Genomic DNA, 18,221 nt, shown 5'->3' on the forward strand with positions numbered 1-18,221 from the left:
TTTTATAAATTTTTATTAAAATACTCAATACATAAGTAAAATTCTTTGATTATTAACGATTCAAAAATTATTGAGCTACATTTTTTGTTTTCTTCCTCTTACATCAACAACTAACAGAAAATTTTCAAAACTATCACTACTTATTTAACAGAAAATCATTTGTTTATAAAATAATAAAATTTATAAAATAATATTAAATAAGATATAATATAAAATAACATACAATAGATTATACAAAAATAATAAAATTGCGTATATTATATTTATCATAGTAAATACTCGTAGCATTTCAAAAAGATTAAGTGTACTTGATTTATGTGAAAAAATGCTTAGAGACAGTTTAAACCATTTTTAACGTTTTATTTTTGTTACCATAAAAATTAAAATAATTGCGCCCCTTAAAGCAAATATATGCTTATCGCAGTTTAATTTTTAGCTAAAAACATTATTTTAAATGCTTTAAAAAAAATTCTTTTGGTAGAAATTTAAATTAATGCAGTTAATCTAACAATCAACAATTATTAGTACATTATATATCGAAATTTACCAAACTTTTGGTTTAAATAGTGCTAATATTTTGATAATGATATTTTGTTTAATAATTAAGGCCCACGACCACAGTGCGGTCTGCGAGTAGTTTTGTCTAGAAAAAATTGTCCTAGACTTATAAAAGACGGAGCAACCCATTAATAAAAATATGAAAGTTTGTTTGAATAAAAATACTTGTAGTCATTTTGAAAACTTATCCTAGATTTCTAATAACAATAGTAACACTGGCTACATATAACAACTGTTTTTTTTTGGGTTAAAATTGAACGCTGTGAATTAAAAAATAATTAAAAGCTGAGTTCTAAGTCACGATATAACTAAGTCAACTGTTTAATAGTCAAACTGAAAAACAACGGTTCCTTTAGTACTCATTTTTTTGAGACATGCGACTTAATGATAAAAAAATAATTGTGTTTTAATTTTCCAATTGTTAAATTAATAAATAAAGTTAAAAAAAATATTTTTGAAGAATTCTATTATTAATAAAAAATCTGAAACCATTAGTTTTGTACATCATTTTTAAATTATCTAGAAAAATAAATAAAAGACTACTTCTATAAAGCTATTTCATAGAAACATTTAACTAATGTTTTAATTAAAAATACTTTATAATATTAAAAAATAATTGTTTTATAGTTTTAATATAAAACATGTTTTTAGTTTATGTGTTAATAATTATCAAATATTGTTGAATATCAGGGCAAATTATTTTTTATTGGTCTAAATGTACAAAAACTGTTTAATTATACTATTTTTGTCATTTTGTGTACGCTTGTAATTGATATTTCAAGCAAAAACGAAACTCGTTAATTTCTAAGATATTTGATCTATTTGTAAAAAAAATGTTTTATTCTTTTTAAATATTCAAATGAAAAAATTGTTTATTAACAAATATAGTTCTTAAAAGTTTTAACTTAGTACGATGATTTTGGAAGATTTTTGTCTGTTCAAAACTAATTTCAGTTTAGCAAGAAAATTTCCCTGCAAAATAAAATCATTTTACTATTTAAGTACTACAATTCTGAATTATTGTGATGTATATATAGACAATTTGATTTGTTTTTTTATCATTTTATAAATGTTTGTAATATATAAAAGTATTGTATGTACAAATACAAATATATGTATATATTGACTAGTTTAAGTATTTACTTTGACTGTTTAGCAGTATCAGAATTTAAATTTTTTTTTTAAAACATTAACAATTTTTTTTTTTTAGTTGCTTCATTTTGCAAAATAAGATTCAAAAATTATAACTCATTCTAGTAAAAAAAATCAAAAGTTACAACGCTGGAATAATTAATTTATTTCAAAACATTCTCATAAGTTTTCGTATAGTATAATCAAGTTATATACAACAAAATATTCATAGTTATCAGTTTTTTATTAAGAATCAAAAGTAGATACAGTGTTAAAATTCTAATGAATTGTCTAATAAAAAAAGATCATAAATAAATATCAGTACAAAAAAGACCAACTTTGTACTGTTGTATTTAAAAAATCTTTTAATTATGCAGAATAAATGATTTTCTTAAGTAAAAAAAGTTAAATTTTTAAACAACAAGACATTTAGAACAAGTTAGTTTTATGACAACGTTGATCTTTTTGATGAATTTTTGTTTAAAAACTCAAAGTATCGATTTTTATATACCAATGCTTTTGAATAAATTTTAAACTAATATACGATATTTGTTACTAAAACTTCATATGTATAAATATACAAAAAGTTATAAAAACAAATGTTTAGTAGTACTTACTTTTCTGTTGAGTAGTTACAATATGATTCAAGTTTATATGAATATTATTTAACTAGTCTTTTTTAATTACTCTTTTTAAAACATTTGTTCAGGTGTCCTTTGCAAAACTTTGTACTAAATTTATATATTTTTTTTTTAATTGTAACATGTCAATTTAATTACCTTTAGCTTTATTGTGTGTACTTGCTGTAAAAGTTCATTTTAATTATACAACAAAAAGTAACATAAAAATTTTTTAACTCTGTTACAAATTTAATATAAGAATGAAAACTTTACAAAATTTATATTGATACATCACAACAATCTCAAAAGTGTAGAAGTTTTTTAACTTATAAAACATTCAAAGCGTATACTTGTATATAGGGAGAAAAAGAACAATAACAATAATAATGCTAAACTTTATCAAAAACGCGCATCTTTTTCACAATTATTTAATATAAATTTCAAACAAATTTATATTGCTTTTTCGTAAAGAATTTACTAGTTTACATAAGATTAAGGTGTTTTAGCTAGAAATATTGAAGAAATGTTCTATTATTTTCTTAGTAACATAAAATAGAAACAAATAAAAGCATTTATATGATACATGCAAAAAAAAAACAGATGGTTAATACAAAAAAACATAACTTATGGATTTTAGCTTTTTATAAATATGGGGCTTATAGTTTTTAATATATTTTTGTTTATGATTGTATAACAAATTTTGTTTGAAATTAAACGTTTAGCATAACATAGTAAGAAATATTAAGCACACTTTAACACCTAACTTTATTGTTTTACTACAAATTACTTTTATAAACCTTGTTTTTCTCAATTTTAGTCATCACGCCCTTAGCGATAAAAATTAATCAATTGTTTCTTCATCTTCAATTTCGTAATCAGAAAAAGTCTTTTGATCTTCCATAAGTTTTCCATAGAAAATCATTTTCACATCCCCAGATATGAAACCTAAGATTAGAAGTTTATATTTTACTTTTTTTTTATTTAGAAAAATGCATATTAATTTATTTAAACTACATTGTTGAATTTTAATAGATTATCATACTTGATTGGAATAACAAAGTTTATAAGAAAGCAATAAAATGTTGGAACCTTCTGAATCTTTGATGAGGTCTTTTAGCCTTTCAATTCTCGTAGAAGCTTTAACAATAAATGTAGTAGTTTTTCCAGTATCTGAATTTACATATATTTTTAATTCCCCATGAAGCCTCATACATATAACTGATTCATTAACAATTTTGTAATCCTTTAGTGTTTTTCTACCATCCAACATTTTATTTTTGAAAGTCAAAGTTTGCCTTTCAAAAGCAACACCTGAAAAATTAAAATGTTTTTAAAACATAGATAATAAAAATCACTTTATTTTATAATTTTAATATTATGTCCTTAAAATAAAATTTTTTTATTTATTGAATTTGTAGTAACTTTGTAAATTTTATCAGTTTGCTTTTTTACAAAAAGTAAAACTTACTAAACATTTTCATACTCACTAAATAACAGGCAAACAGAAGTTAAACAAACAGAAAAATTTGGAAATAATAAATAAACTAAAACATTGTTTTTTGTAATGTAAAACATAGTTAAACTAAAGTAGTAATATATTAGTAAATAAAGTTTTAACAGTGGATTTTAAAGCAGTTATTAATTTAAAAGTTGTAGTTAAGTTCTTCACAGTTTTGCAGGTGGTGGTTATTTGTCATACATTATTTCATTTTATTTTTTTTTAATTTCAGTTCAGTCACTCGTTATTTCTAAATTTTTTCCAGGTTTTCCAAATTTCTTTCAGTTTTTTTAAAGTACACATTTTTATATATATTTTTAGTTTTAAGTAAAAAACTGTGTTAAGTAGTATAAAAACTTGGAAAATATACTGTAAAGCTACTCTAAATGTGTGTTTTAATAAAAAAATGTTTGATGATGTTTTTTTTTTATTTACATGATAGATTTTTTGAACAAAATCGAAGATTTACTACTAAAAATGTGAAAATTTTTAAAATTCCAATTTTTCTAGATTTTTTTTTGCTTAAATTGTCAAACTTTAGGTTTTTCAAGGTTTTTCCAGGTTTTCAGGTAAAGTGGCAACCCTGCTATTTATAAATAATAAAGATTCATCTACTTGCAAAAAGTAAAGAAGACGTTATAAGATCTTCACAGCAATTACCATAATTTTACTGCAAGATTGTATGTTGAATAGAAAAATGCAGTTGTGCTTAAACTGAGAGGAATATTGAATATGAAAATAAATACAAATGGAAATGTTTTCTCCTCTTTTTAGGTAATCCTCGCGTGTAACATATATATTTTGAAGATAAATTGTTAAAATAAGAAATTCAAATAAATACAAAAAAAAATCAAAATTTTAATAAAACTACAATATATTTTAAGTTATGAATGACCTAAATACAAACTTAACAACAGCTATAAATTAATAGTTTTAAAAAGTTGTAAACTGTATAAAGTAAAAATATTTTCAAAATCCTTAGTCAAAAAAAATTCAAACTTAAGCAAATAGCTCTCTTTCTTGAAACAAGAATTGTTAAAAAGAATCTAACAATAAATTTCTACTTACTTTTTGAATTTTTTCAAAGTTTTAGGAAAGAAATTTGTACTATTGTAAAACAATGTTTTAAATCTCATGTATGGTTAAATATCTAACAAATATTAATATTCAGAAACCAAAATTAATTAAATTTTATTAAAACAGGGCTGCCAAATTTTTTTAGCAAAGTTTCTCCTGGTTTTTTAAAGTACATATTTTTAGGTCTATTTTTAGTTTAAAGTAAAAATCTATTTAAATAGTATATAAACATTGAAAAGATACTGTTAAGCTACTTTAAATGTGTTTTTTAATAATAATAATTTTGACTTCGAAAAAATTTTATTTATAGGATATATCGTTTGTGTCAAAATGAAATTTTTTGACATGTTAAAATTGTTAAAAATTCCAAGTTTTTTAGTAATTTTTGTTCATAATTCCAGGTTTTTCCAGGTTTAAAAAGTTTTTGGTAACCCTGTTAAAAGATAAGTTGTTTCTATTTCAGAGAATTTATTACTTTTTGCTTCAAAATAAATTACAGGCTTCAAGATTTATATTTTGGCTATAGGTTTTCCAATAGTATGTCAATTCCTAATTATATATTGATACAGTAATTACTATCATAAACTGTTATAATTTTTAAACGTACGATAGAAAAATATTTAATACAGGAATCAACTAAAACTGAAATTTCTAATAATAAAGAGAATAATTATTACATTTCAATATTCTATTTGAATAAGATTTTCAGTTTAATAGTTTGTTAAGCAGTGAAGTTCAGTACTTTCTGATTTTGTAATAAATATTTTTTTTCAATATTGTAATTTGAGATATATGAACACAAACTTAGGTACTTTTTAAACTAAAACTTATATAATATATACACTTACCTTCTTGATCTTGAATTCTGGCTTTAAGAACTGAAATAGGATCCGAAGGGTCAACTTCAATTGTTAATTTTTCACCATTTAATCTTTCAACAAACACTTTTATTCTGAGTACTAGTTGAACAGTTAATTCATTTTGGATGTTGTTTTCAGACAAAGTTTTTCCATCTTCTAGTTGTTTTCCATTAAAGAATAAGTTCTGCATGTCAAAAGGTACACCTAAAATTTAAGTTATAAATGTTTTTATTGTTAAAAAAATAAATAAATTATTTTAACCTTATTTGTAATTTGTTAATTTTTGTACACTACAGTGTAACTTAATTTGAAAAGCCATTTGAAAATTGTATTTAAAACTGTTTTCATTGTTTTATTACAGTCCACAGTTTTTTTACTTCAAAAAGAAAAGGTTCATTGATAGAAGCTTTTGCAAGGTAAATGTAGCAAAGATACTTAAAGTTGTAATGAAACTAACATTTCATTTTAATATTTTAAAGCTCGTGAATAAATATATAATTTTTTGTAATAATAAAAATATTTTTCATTATTCTCAAAACAAGCTTTTCCAAATTTACTTAAAAGCGGATGTTGTAAACTGTTTTACGCAGATTTCGTGACGTACTTCCAGTATTGAAAACAAAAACATTTTTTATTGTTAGGAGTTACATTTGTTTCAGTTCTTATAAAACGGAATTTTACTTGCAGTAGCAGTTTCGGCAGAGAATTCGGCAAGTGTGCTTTAAGTTAAGATGCATTTTAAGCACGTTAGATTTAAGAACTAATGTTTTCTTGTGTGTTTAACTTTAGTTCTCGTATAGAGTGATGTAATTGTATCTTTGTGTTGTTTAGTTTATGTAAATAAAATATAAGTGTTGTTTTGATTGTTGTATTAATATAATATAATAATCTCTATTACCCCTTAAACATATCTGTGTATCGAGACATTGGAGACCATGTGTGGCCTGTATTTTAGGAATCTTCTGATTAGGAATTAGGTGCCTTATCAATTAAAAAACGCAGCGAAAAAAAAAAAACTTTAGTTTATTACTAAACAATTTTTTAACGAGTTTAAAGTTTTGACAGTATAATTTGCGATAATACTTTCTTTACTTTGCGACATTTCACTATGATAATAGTAAGAAAAATTGTGTGAATAAATTTCTACTTTGAAACGGCAAGTCTACAATTATAATACAAGTGTGTGGTAGTGGTTTATTTAGTTTTGTTAAAAGTGAGGCTTGATGTCAAGGATTTTTTGCTGGAAGGACTATATAATTTTTGCGGTTATTTCTTTGTATAGTTTTATATATGCTTTTTTAGTGCTTAGGTGCACATTTTATCTGCTAACGAGCATAATATTTCTTCTTCTTAGTGCACAATATATGTTGCAACTAACATAAGTCGCATGGGTGCGCAGTATTTCGATTCTAAAAAGCTTAATCTTTTTAGCTAAGGGCACAATATAAGTTGCAACTAACATAAGTCGCATGGGGGCGCAGTATTTCGATTATAAAAAGCACAGTGTTTTTACTCTAATGCACAATGTTCTTTTTAAGATGTTGCAATTTACATAAGTCGTCAAGGGACGCAGTATTTTAGTGCAAAATTGCATTTTATTAGTTGCCAAGAGAGCGCAGTTATTATATTTTTCTAAGCATAGAAATGCAAAGTAAGAACCGCAATAAAAATTAGAATTACAACAGCAGAATAGTTGTTCTTAATGAAGTCTGAGTTTTAGCTGATAAAACAAATTTTCCTATGTGTTTACTACTACTAGTTTATTGTTTCGATCTGCTGATTGATTGTTCTAAAGTATATATTATATTTATTTTAAATCAGAATGTTTCTTAAGTTTTAAAATATGTTTGAATGAGTTTTCATCTTTTTTAGTCGTAAAAAGGTTTGCCACATTTTATTACTCGTTTCAAGTTCAAGTATAAAGTTGTGTTAAATTTTTCCCTTTGAAAGAAATCAAAAATAAACTCCCCTTAAATTTAGCAGTGGTCGCTTGTTAAATAAATTGTTGCGTTTGTATCTTTTAAACGTTGTTTGAAGCAAATTGTCGTTTGATAACCACAGCTTTAAGCACACCTAACACCTTGCTACTGCATGAATCTTTAAAAGTTTTTTTTTGTTTATAAGTATGACATTAGACAAAATATAGAATGAAGATTTTGTGTTTATTCTATGAAGTCACGATCAAAATTCCTACTGTCATTGTTTCCAGGCCAATCGATGTGGTGTTTTGCTGATTCAACAAACCAGCTAGAAGACAGAAAGTCAAATGTTTCCTAAAAGAAACAAGACGTTGTCAATGATCCAATTGATGTTTCATAAGCCTCTATTAACCACCAGTGAAGTAAAAGCCCAAGGACAACAAGCCCGAGGATGACAAGCCCGAGGACAACAAGCCCAAGGACAGCAAGCCTGAGGACACAAGCCCAAGGACAAGAACCCCGAGGACAACAAGCCAGGAGCCAACTAAATGACTATCATTGTTACTTTGTTATGTTTTATCTAAGTTTTTGTAAATTGTGTAATTTTTGAGATAATAAGAAATACAGTTTCTTTTTCTTACTTTTTTTTAAACCGGACTTTTGATACTGTATAAAAAGTTTAAAGGATTTTAAGGATTTAAATTATTTAAAACCAGGCTTTTAATACTAATTTAAAAAAAAGTAATACAAGTAATGTAATGAAACTAACATTTCATTTTAATATTTTAAAGCTCGTGAATAAATATGTGATTTTTCGTAATAATAAAAATATTTTTCATTATTCTCAAAACAAGCTTTTCCAAATTTATTTAAAAGCGGATGTTGTAAACGATTTTACGCAGATTTCGTGACGTACTTCCAGTATTGAAAACAAAAACATTTTTTATTGTTAGGAGTTACATTTGTTTCAGTGCTTATAAAACGGAATTTTACTTGCAGTAGCAGTTTCGGCAGAGAATTCGGCAAGTGTGCTTTAAGTTAAGATGCATTTTAAGCACGTTAGATTTAAGAACTAATGTTTTCTTGTGTGTTTAACTTTAGTTCTCGTATAGAGTGATGTAATTGTATCTTTGTGTTGTTTAGTTTATGTAAATAAAATATAAGTGTTGTTTTGATTGTTGTACTAATCTACTTTACTAACCCTATTACCCCTTAAACAGCTGTAACGAGATAAAGTGATAAAATAGTAAAATACTTGAATATGATATAGTTTTATGGCATATAAGGTTAACAGTTTTTTTAATAGTTTTATGTTTTACATAACTGATTAAGCTACCAGTAAATTTTTACGGCCAAAGGGGGGGGGGTCCATCATTTTATTTTTATAAAAATTAACTTTGGCTTTTATATGAAAGCTTCAAGTACAAACTACAAGCCAGTTTTTATAGAATTCGAAAATATCATTTAACTTTTGAGATATTTATTTTTTTGTAAAAAATTTCCGATATAAACGTATGGACAGCAAATTTTTAAAGGTGAATTTTTTTAGAAATTTTAAATTTCACTAAAAATCTATCTTCATTTTTCAAATAATCTTCTTCAAATTTACAGGAAACGTTCCTTATAACAAAAAGAAAAAAACTTTACTTTAGAATTTTAGTAACTTAAAAAAATAAAAATTTTATCACAAAACTAAAAAAAAAAAAGTGTTTTTTTTTTCAAATAAAAATGTTTTTATAAATTTTTTTTTTATTCTAAAGTGACGTTTTTTTTGATTTTATATAAAGATTAGACTGTAAAAGTTTAAAGGGGATTGCTTAAAAAATGTAGGAGGATATAGATTTTAAATGAAATAGCTATTTTTTGCTGTTTTAGTTTTCCCTTTCCATAGGGATCCTATTATGCAGCCCGATTTTGACTGGTCATATCTCAAAAAATAATTCGAATTTTGAAAAACAATAAAAAGCATCTTGAAGCTTAGAAAAATGTTAAAGCTTGTATTTAAAAAATAGTAAAATAGTTTATTAATTATTAATACAATAAAAATAATTAGTTACTTAAATTTGTTGTGATAAGAAGAAATACACTTGGTAGATTAAAATATACTTATAAACATAACTGTAAAACATAACAACATAAATTGCATCAACTAAAAAAATACTTAAAATAAAATAAAATGTACTTTAATTATTTTAATAAGTTTCAATAAAAGGTAGTTTTTAACAGCAATCAAATTTAATATAAATTCTACCAACATTGTTTAAAAAGTTTATCTTTATTATATTTAAAAATTAAATCATACTTAAATAGTTTTATACTCTTTGAATTGCTAATATTTTAACATATTATACAACTAAACCTTCTTGATACTGAATCCTAGCTTTGATAGTAGCATTAGTGTCAATTGGATCAACTAAAAGTTTTATACATCTACCTTCATCCATCAATGTTTCGACATAAATATACACATTTTGTTCTATTATAAACCTGTTGAGTTAAAATCTATAGTTTATATTTCTTTTATAACTTATCTTGAAAACATGTTAATACTTACTAATATATATTTATCAAGTATATTCTAAGAAATTTAATGTCTTATACCAAACTAAAACTCTTTTACTAATCCTAAAATTGTTTACATAATTACATTTTATATTTGATGAATATTTTTAATTTTTTATGGTGATCTAATTCTTATAACTCTAAAGGTGGTTTATGCTATCTTAAGTATATTAAATTACAAAACTTAATGACGATTAGCGAGATCAAAAAATATATTTTTTAAAGTTGCTGTTGACACAATATTAAAAGATATGATTTACCAATTGCAACTTTTTTTATGTTTTAGGTATAACCAACTTTGTCACGTAAAAGTTTTTTTTTAACTTGCTTAGTTGAACTTTAAATCTATTTAGTCCTAAAACTAGGTTTTCTGTGATTAAAGTCTTTAAAATGTCAAAGAATTTTTTTACATGTATTTAAAAGAATCTATATTTGAGTGAAAAACGTTATCCTGAATTATCTTAACTGTAGTTAATCATCCTAAGTATTTTAATACCTAAAACAATTTTCTGTAAACTTTAAAAATTTTATTAAAATTTTTAACATCAGTAAATTTTAAGTCTTTGAACAAAACTTTAAATAAAATGATGAAATATAGAAGACTGAGAAAATAAAAACTATTCAAGATCAGGATAGAAAAAAAAATATCCTGAATTTATAATTGAAAAAAAAACTGATCTGAGTAATCTTGTGTGAGTCATCTTGTGTGAAAACTTCAAATAAGCTTCAGCTAAATTGAATTTTAAAAACATTTAAATGACCTGAAAATATGAAGAGGGTGTTGCAAGCCTGATTAAAATTGGCTGATAAAAAGATAAAAACTTCATTACCTTAAGTTATAAAACTTTAACTTGCTATCAAAAAAAAAAATATTAAACAAATACCTTAAATCTTTTGTTCTAATGGATGCCACTCTTTTAGTCAAAAATTGAAAAAATTTTTTGACTGATCAAAAACTGTCCTTACTTATTCAGAGCTTTTAAATTTCTTAAAAATAGTTACTTAAGTTTTCAAGCAAAATTAATAAACATTAAGTTTTTAACAAGAATTTTTATTTCAAAGTTTCAAAAAACTACATCTTCAACAAAAATGGTTATAAAATAGAAATATATTGCAAATTTATCTCATTACAAAGTTTATGAAAAACTTTTATGACGTTAAAGAAAAAATTCTTAAGTCAGCTTGAGTGTAAAAATAATTTCTAAATATCCGAGTTTTCCTAAGTGTTTGGCAACCCTTCAAGTTTCTAAATCTAAGACAATTAAATCTCATCTAAAATGTATACAAAAATACGATTTAAAACCTTTTATAATTTTGAAGAAATCTTGAGATTTTAATAATGAAACAAAAATCTTCCTGAGTCAGCCTGAGTTTAAAAATAATCAAATTTTCTGATTTATCCTAAGCGTTTGTCAGATTTTCAGAGTTTTTAAATTATTCCGAGTGTCACGGTGGTAACCGTTTGTTTATAGTTAATAAAAAAGTCTAAAATTGTTTAAAAACAGGTTAGTTAAAAGTTGTAATAGAAAACTTTTTTTAGTAAAAATATATTTTAATAAAATTTTTCATTACTTGTTCAAAAAAAGATTAATTTAACTTTCAACATTAATCAAATTTTTCATAAAGTCGTATGAAATTAACTTTAAGAAGCAATAATTACTTGCTTTTGCATCTACTTACAAACGCAGCAAAATTTTAACTTGAAGCCCCTATGGCATACATACAATTATAAACATATTAAATAAGTATTTCTTTCCTCAAAAACTTAACTAATTTTAAAAGTTTTTAGATAGTTTTTGACTTTTTATAGACTATTTTTTTTAAATTAATTACTTTTTAATTGCTTATTTTATTGTGAGTATACTAATCAAAATTAGTTTTGTTTTTTATCAGAACCTTTATATGGAAATATAAGCATTTTTAAAATATAGTTTTTTGTTAGTTTTATTTGCAGTCGGGTTAATACTAAAATAATTAAAAGGTATAAAAACATTCGAACTTTGTAAACAGCAATTTTTTATGACAATAATTCCACTGTAAGAGGAAAAAGCATGAACTTTGCACTAAAATTAGGGTTGGTGGATTGAAAACTCGTTTTTTTTATTGTGATCTTTTCAAACTAACTTCAAAGTAACGTTTTTCATATTAATATTCTGTACAAATTTTGCACCATGTCCAGACATCTACATACATAGGGTACTCGACTACTTAAATTCGAACAAAAAACTTACGTTTTTTTGAAAATTTATCAGTTATTTTTTTATTTACTTTATCTATGTTACCCCTAACCATTACTTTTATTAAACTACAAAAAAGACGCTCAAGCTATCATAAACACATATACTAGAAACTTAAAGACACTATTTTAAAATACATGGCGCTCTTTCAGCTTTATGACATAACTAAATATTTTATGTATACTGACATTACTAACTCTCCCCATTTATTCAACTTTGAGATATCTTTTGCATTTTTTGTGGTTGCTCTTTTAGAAAGGGCAACAAGAAAAATGTGAATGTACATGATCATAAAAATAGAAATCTAGGGGACGAGACGGGGTGTGAAGCCCATGGTAGGCTATGGTTTCCAATGTCAATATTGGCAGTAATGGGTTAAAAAAAGGTGCTTACCATTTTTAAACTTGAAAAAAAAAAGTTGTATATACAGTTACTTTCTAAGTTTTTGTTATTATTTTTTCATTATTGTTTTAAAGTTAACTCAAATAATTAGTTACAAGTAAATGGTGTGCAGCTCGATGACCGAAAGGTCTTTCTCCACACCAATCCATTGACCTTGGTTGTGAGCGTTCACATTTTTCTTTCTTTATTTCTTTCATTTTATTTGGTACAAGGACCTGGTGCTTAAAAAAACCTTTCGCTTATCGAGTCATATTCAATAAACGATAATATCAGTAAAACGTACATGGGTCATGTCTTTCAAAAAAACAGTCTAGATAAAAAAAGGTTGACCATTTAAATAGTCATAATTACGTTTATTATAATAAGCTTTTTATTCGCTTCAGTGATCGTTAGAAAATTGAAGATTTTTAAAGTTTACAGTCGGGTATATTTTTATATATTATTAAAACATAAAAGATCAGGAAAAAAAAACTATGGTCCTTGAGAACGCAGCAAAGTACGAATATCAAAAAATAATAATAATATAATAATTATATTTTTTGGCAAAAACATCGTAATAAAAATGTTCCAAAACAAATGCATTTTTTTCTAAGAGGTCCCACTTAAAAATTCAAACCCCAATCAAATGAATCTTTTTTATTTAAAGGTAATTCTTTAAAGACAGAAAGAATTTGTTTGACTGCAACATACAGAATGAAACAATCCTTCAACTCGTACTTAAAATAAATATTATTGTGCGTAAATGTTGCAGTGAGCTCTTTGAATTGATAGTTAGCCCGAGTCGGGCTGCCCGACATACACAATTACAGTTGACAGAGCCAGAATTCAAGACAATAATGGTGAAAAAGTAAGCTTGTTATGATATATATGTAAAAAAACTTGAATAAGTATTGTACAGTAAAGTAAAAAATTTTGAAAAAAAAAGTAAGGTTATGTACTTTTTTATTCTAAATTTGATAATAAATTTAATTTAATTTTTAATTTAATAAGTCTAAATATTGGATATTCTTTTAGTAAAACTATATTTCCTAGTTGAAAAACAAAACTTAAACAAAAGTTATTTACACTAAATCACAATTTATAATGGTAACTTTAAACATCTTAGGAAAAATTTTCTCAGAAAAAAAAATGTTACTTTAAAACTTTTACCAATTATCACGACACAATTAAAATTTTATTTGATAGTAGTCAAAATCACATAGACAATAAACAACGTTTTTAGTGATATTAGAAGAATCTTTTTTTCTTTTCTTTTTTTCAGGGGGTTCACAGGAAACAGGAAACCAGTCAAAACACGCCCCTGTTTTGCAGACTAAATATCTTTTTAGTATAAATACTAAATTTTTTTGAACACAACAAGACTTTTACGACCCAGTTAATTTTATAGGAACGTTGATTTGTCGACAAACTGATGTTTAAAAACTCAAAGTATATCACTTTCTAAATAACTAATTTTTTGCATAACTTTTAAACTAATACATGATATTTGATACTAAATTTTCAAATATAAAAATTAAAAATTATCAAAAAAAAAGTTTAGTAATATCAAACTTACTGTTAGGCACAGTTATACGTTTATATCAGGGTTCGGCAGTTGTTTGTAACTTGCGAGCCAATTATCTTTAGAAAGATTGCTCGCAAGCCGTACTTATAAGTAAATCTAAAGGGCCGTTTTTATTTTAAAATAATTCTAGAAATCAGTAGAAAAGTACTTTTTAGTCTAAAAATATGATTGAATAAGCAACAGTAGAGCACTCATAAAAAGTATTTATTGCCTAACTGTAATTTATTCTTTCAACTTTTATGGTATTTAAAAAGTATTTTTATAGCTATAAAATAGTTCGCAGGCCGAATACTTTGACTTTAAAGCCCACGGGCTGCAGTTTACTGACCCCTGGTTTAGATGATCGATTCTTATTTAATTAGTCTTTGAATTTTTCGTAGGTTTATACAAAACAAAAAGGAAAAATAAAAATATCATATCGTTTTTTTTAGACACAGAACCATTCAAAAATCTCTATTAAACTGAAAATATAAGTTACTTAGAAAATACTTTAAGCATTATTTTTGTAAAGTATGTTTATTATTCAAAACTTATTTAGCTAAATTGTTTCTGCTCAAACCGCTTGTCAGTGCACTAACTAAGAATTCACCGAAAGTAAATTGTTATTTATTGAATTTGTTAGACTAAGAACTAAATAATACAAATCTTACTTACAAATATTATAATTTCAATGCAAGACTGTATGTTAAATAAAAAACGAGGTTGTGCAAAAACTGAGAGGAATTTTAAAAATAATAGTTACTACATAAAAAAAATGGTAACTTTTTCTCCTCTTTTGAAGTAATCCTCGTATGTAACATAGAACGTTTGAAAATAAAGTAGTTAGACAATTAACTAAACAAATACAAAAAATTCAAAATTTTAATCTAACTACAATAAAACAAATGTTGCAAGTTGATCTTTAAAATTTCTAAAAGTATTTTAAAGTTTAAAAGATTAGGGCATTTTAGTTTAAAACCTAGATTAAAAAAAATAATAAGCCTAATACTTTGCTAGTATTACAAACTAACAATAACTAAAGCATGTGTATAGTAAGTAAAATGAAAATAAAAGTTTATAAAAAAAACTTAACTTCTAGTTTTAACTTAAAATATAAATATTTCTGAGAAAATATTGGCCTTATGATTTTAAATATTTCTTAATATACTAAATTTATTTGAAACAAAAAAAGTTAGACTAATAACTAGATAATACAAATCTAAATATACTTTTAAAACAAGTGTTGCAAGTTACTCTTTAAAATTTCTACAAGGTTTTTAAAGTTTAAAAAATTATAGCATTTTAGTTGAAAACCTAGAATAAGAAATAATAAGCCTAATAGTTGCAAGTATTACAAAATAATAATAACTAAAGCATGTATATACTAAGTAAAATGAAAATAAAAGTTTGTAAAAAAAACTTAACTCCTAGTTTTAACTTAAGAGATATATGTTGCTGAGAAAACATTTGGCCTTATAATTTTAAATATTTTTACTGTACTATAAATTTTTTTCAAATAAAAACTTGACATTAATACTAAGAAATCTTTAAAAATATTAAGCACACTTTAATGAATAATTTTACCACAAGTTAGTTTTATATAACTTGTTTAATCTCAATATTAGTTTTCACGCCCTAAGCGAAAAATGAAAAATAATTGTGTCCTCATCTTTAATATTGTAATCAGAAAATGTCTTTTGGTCTTTCATTGGTTTTCCGTCGAGATACAAGGTTACCGTACCAGCTGTGAAATCTAAAAATAAAAAATAAGCATATATTTTAAATTTAAATCATTTATAAAAGTGCATGTTTAATTTTATAATTAGATGTTTTTGTTTTTAAAGTTTAATATAAAAATTTTGATGTGTAAAATATTTTATTTTATATATGGTAAAGGACTAAAAACTCCACTATATCTAATATTTATACTTGTTTGAAACTAAACAAAATGACATTTATGAAATGTACATTATCATGTTCGTAATATCTACATTACAGAATACAGTAAGGGCATTGACTAGGTGCACATCTTGAACTTAGTTAAAACCTTATGCAAAGCTTGGAGATTAACTTTACCCGTGTGAACATTAAATAGTAGCCATTATATACTTATTTTAAAACAATTAAGAACAGTTTATATTCAATATAAAATTACATGATTAAAAAAAAGACCTGTACATTAATTATAAAACATCATGTAACATTAACATTAACATCATGTAACAATGTTTACTTGATTTCAATTTAAGTTGTTTAACGAAATGATTTTATTCTTTCTCTTTTTTGTTATTTAGTCCGTACGATCTATTAAATATCGTACCTTACGAATATCCTTATAGTACTCATTCTTATTAGCATCTTTTAAAAATTCAGAATTATGTTTTCGAAAAAAAAAATTAGTATCATCTCTGGCTAGTAAAAAAAATACAAAAGTGAGCAGACTAGCTTTTTTTTTAATTCGGAGCTACTGATTACAAAATTGAAAACAAAAACAATAATAATAAAAAATTAAAAAACTTAATAAAAACAAAGTGTTTTAAAGAATTTACATGGTTAAACCTCGAGTATATTAATATACTTAATTTAAACAACAAAGTTTCTAGAAAGCTTTAAAATGTATTTACCTTCTGATTCTTTGATCTTGGCTTTTAGCCTTTCAATTTTCGTAGATGCTTTAACAATAAATGTAAAAACTTTTGCATTTATTGATCTGACAAAAATTTTCAATCCTCCACCAAGCCTCAAACATATAACTGATTCATTATTAATTTTGTAATCTTTTAGTGTTTTTCCATCATCCAACTTTTTATTTTTGAAAGTCAAAGTTTGTCTTTCAAATGCAAAACCTGAAAAGTTGTAACATTTTGAAAACAGTTAAGTATATATGTCATTTTAATGTTACGTCATTAAGTAACACATAAAGGTTTTATTTTAATTATTGAATATGTAGAAACTCTGTAAATTTTATTAGTTTGATTTTTTATAAAAAGTCTTAAATCACAAAAAAAATGTATGGATACTACGTTTAACAAAAATGTCAATTTATTTATCTCTAGTAAAAAGCTTTTCATAATATCCAAAGAATTTATCTAAATTTTAGTATATAAAAATAAGAACGAACAAAAAATTCAAAAATAATAAATAAACTTCAACAACGGTAAACTAAACAAATACAAAAAAGTCAAAACTTTAGTATAATTACAATTAGTTTTAGGTTACGAATGACTAAAGTACAAACTTAAAAGCAAGTATAAATAAATAGCTGTTTAAAAGTTGTGAACTTTACAACGCAAAGTAGTTAAAAAATCTTTAGTTTATAATAAAATTAAACTTAACCAACGGCTGTGTCTTGAAACAAGAATTGTTAAAAAGAATTTAAAAATAAACTTCTATTTACTTTGTAATTTCTTCAAAGTTTTAATAAGACAGAAATTTATACTACTGTAAAAATAATGTTTCAAATCTCATGTGTGGTTAAATATCTAAAGAATCTTAATTTAAAGACGAAAAATTATACAAAATGTTCGAAAAAGATAACTCGTTTTATTTTTAGAAATGTATTACTTTCAGTTTAAAACTTAATTACAAGCTTCAAGATGTATGTGGTGGTCAACAGCTTTTTCTAAAGTATGTCAATTCCTAATTCTTAAAAATACTATTAATTACTGTCATAGAATGTTATAGTTTTCTAAACGTATGATAGAAACAGCTTTAATGCAGGAATCAACAATCTTATCATAAAAAAAAATCAATATGCCATCTTAATTCGAACTAAATTTTGAAAATTTAATCAGCATTGAAGCTCGGTAACTGT

General features: G+C 24.2%; 1 protein-coding gene across 1 annotated transcript in view; it reads right to left on the reverse strand.

Moving 5' to 3' along the window:
• Positions 1 to 3,150: 3,150 nt before the first annotated feature.
• Positions 3,151 to 18,221, reverse strand: part of LOC145828844 (polyubiquitin-B-like) — a 33,171-nt gene continuing 18,100 nt past the window's right edge. The window contains exons 4-7 of the mRNA XM_082936592.1: positions 17,032 to 17,253; positions 5,733 to 5,948; positions 3,399 to 3,620; positions 3,151 to 3,254 (exon numbers count right to left, since the gene is read on the reverse strand). Coding sequence (XP_082792718.1) covers positions 3,151 to 3,254; positions 3,399 to 3,620; positions 5,733 to 5,948; positions 17,032 to 17,253 — 764 coding nt within the window. The remainder of the gene's footprint in view (positions 3,255 to 3,398; positions 3,621 to 5,732; positions 5,949 to 17,031; positions 17,254 to 18,221) is intronic.

Source organism: Thalia democratica, chromosome 2 (assembly GCF_965202585.1).
Source record: "Thalia democratica chromosome 2, ktThaDemo2.hap1.1, whole genome shotgun sequence".
Classification (NCBI taxonomy): domain Eukaryota; kingdom Metazoa; phylum Chordata; class Thaliacea; order Salpida; family Salpidae; genus Thalia; species Thalia democratica.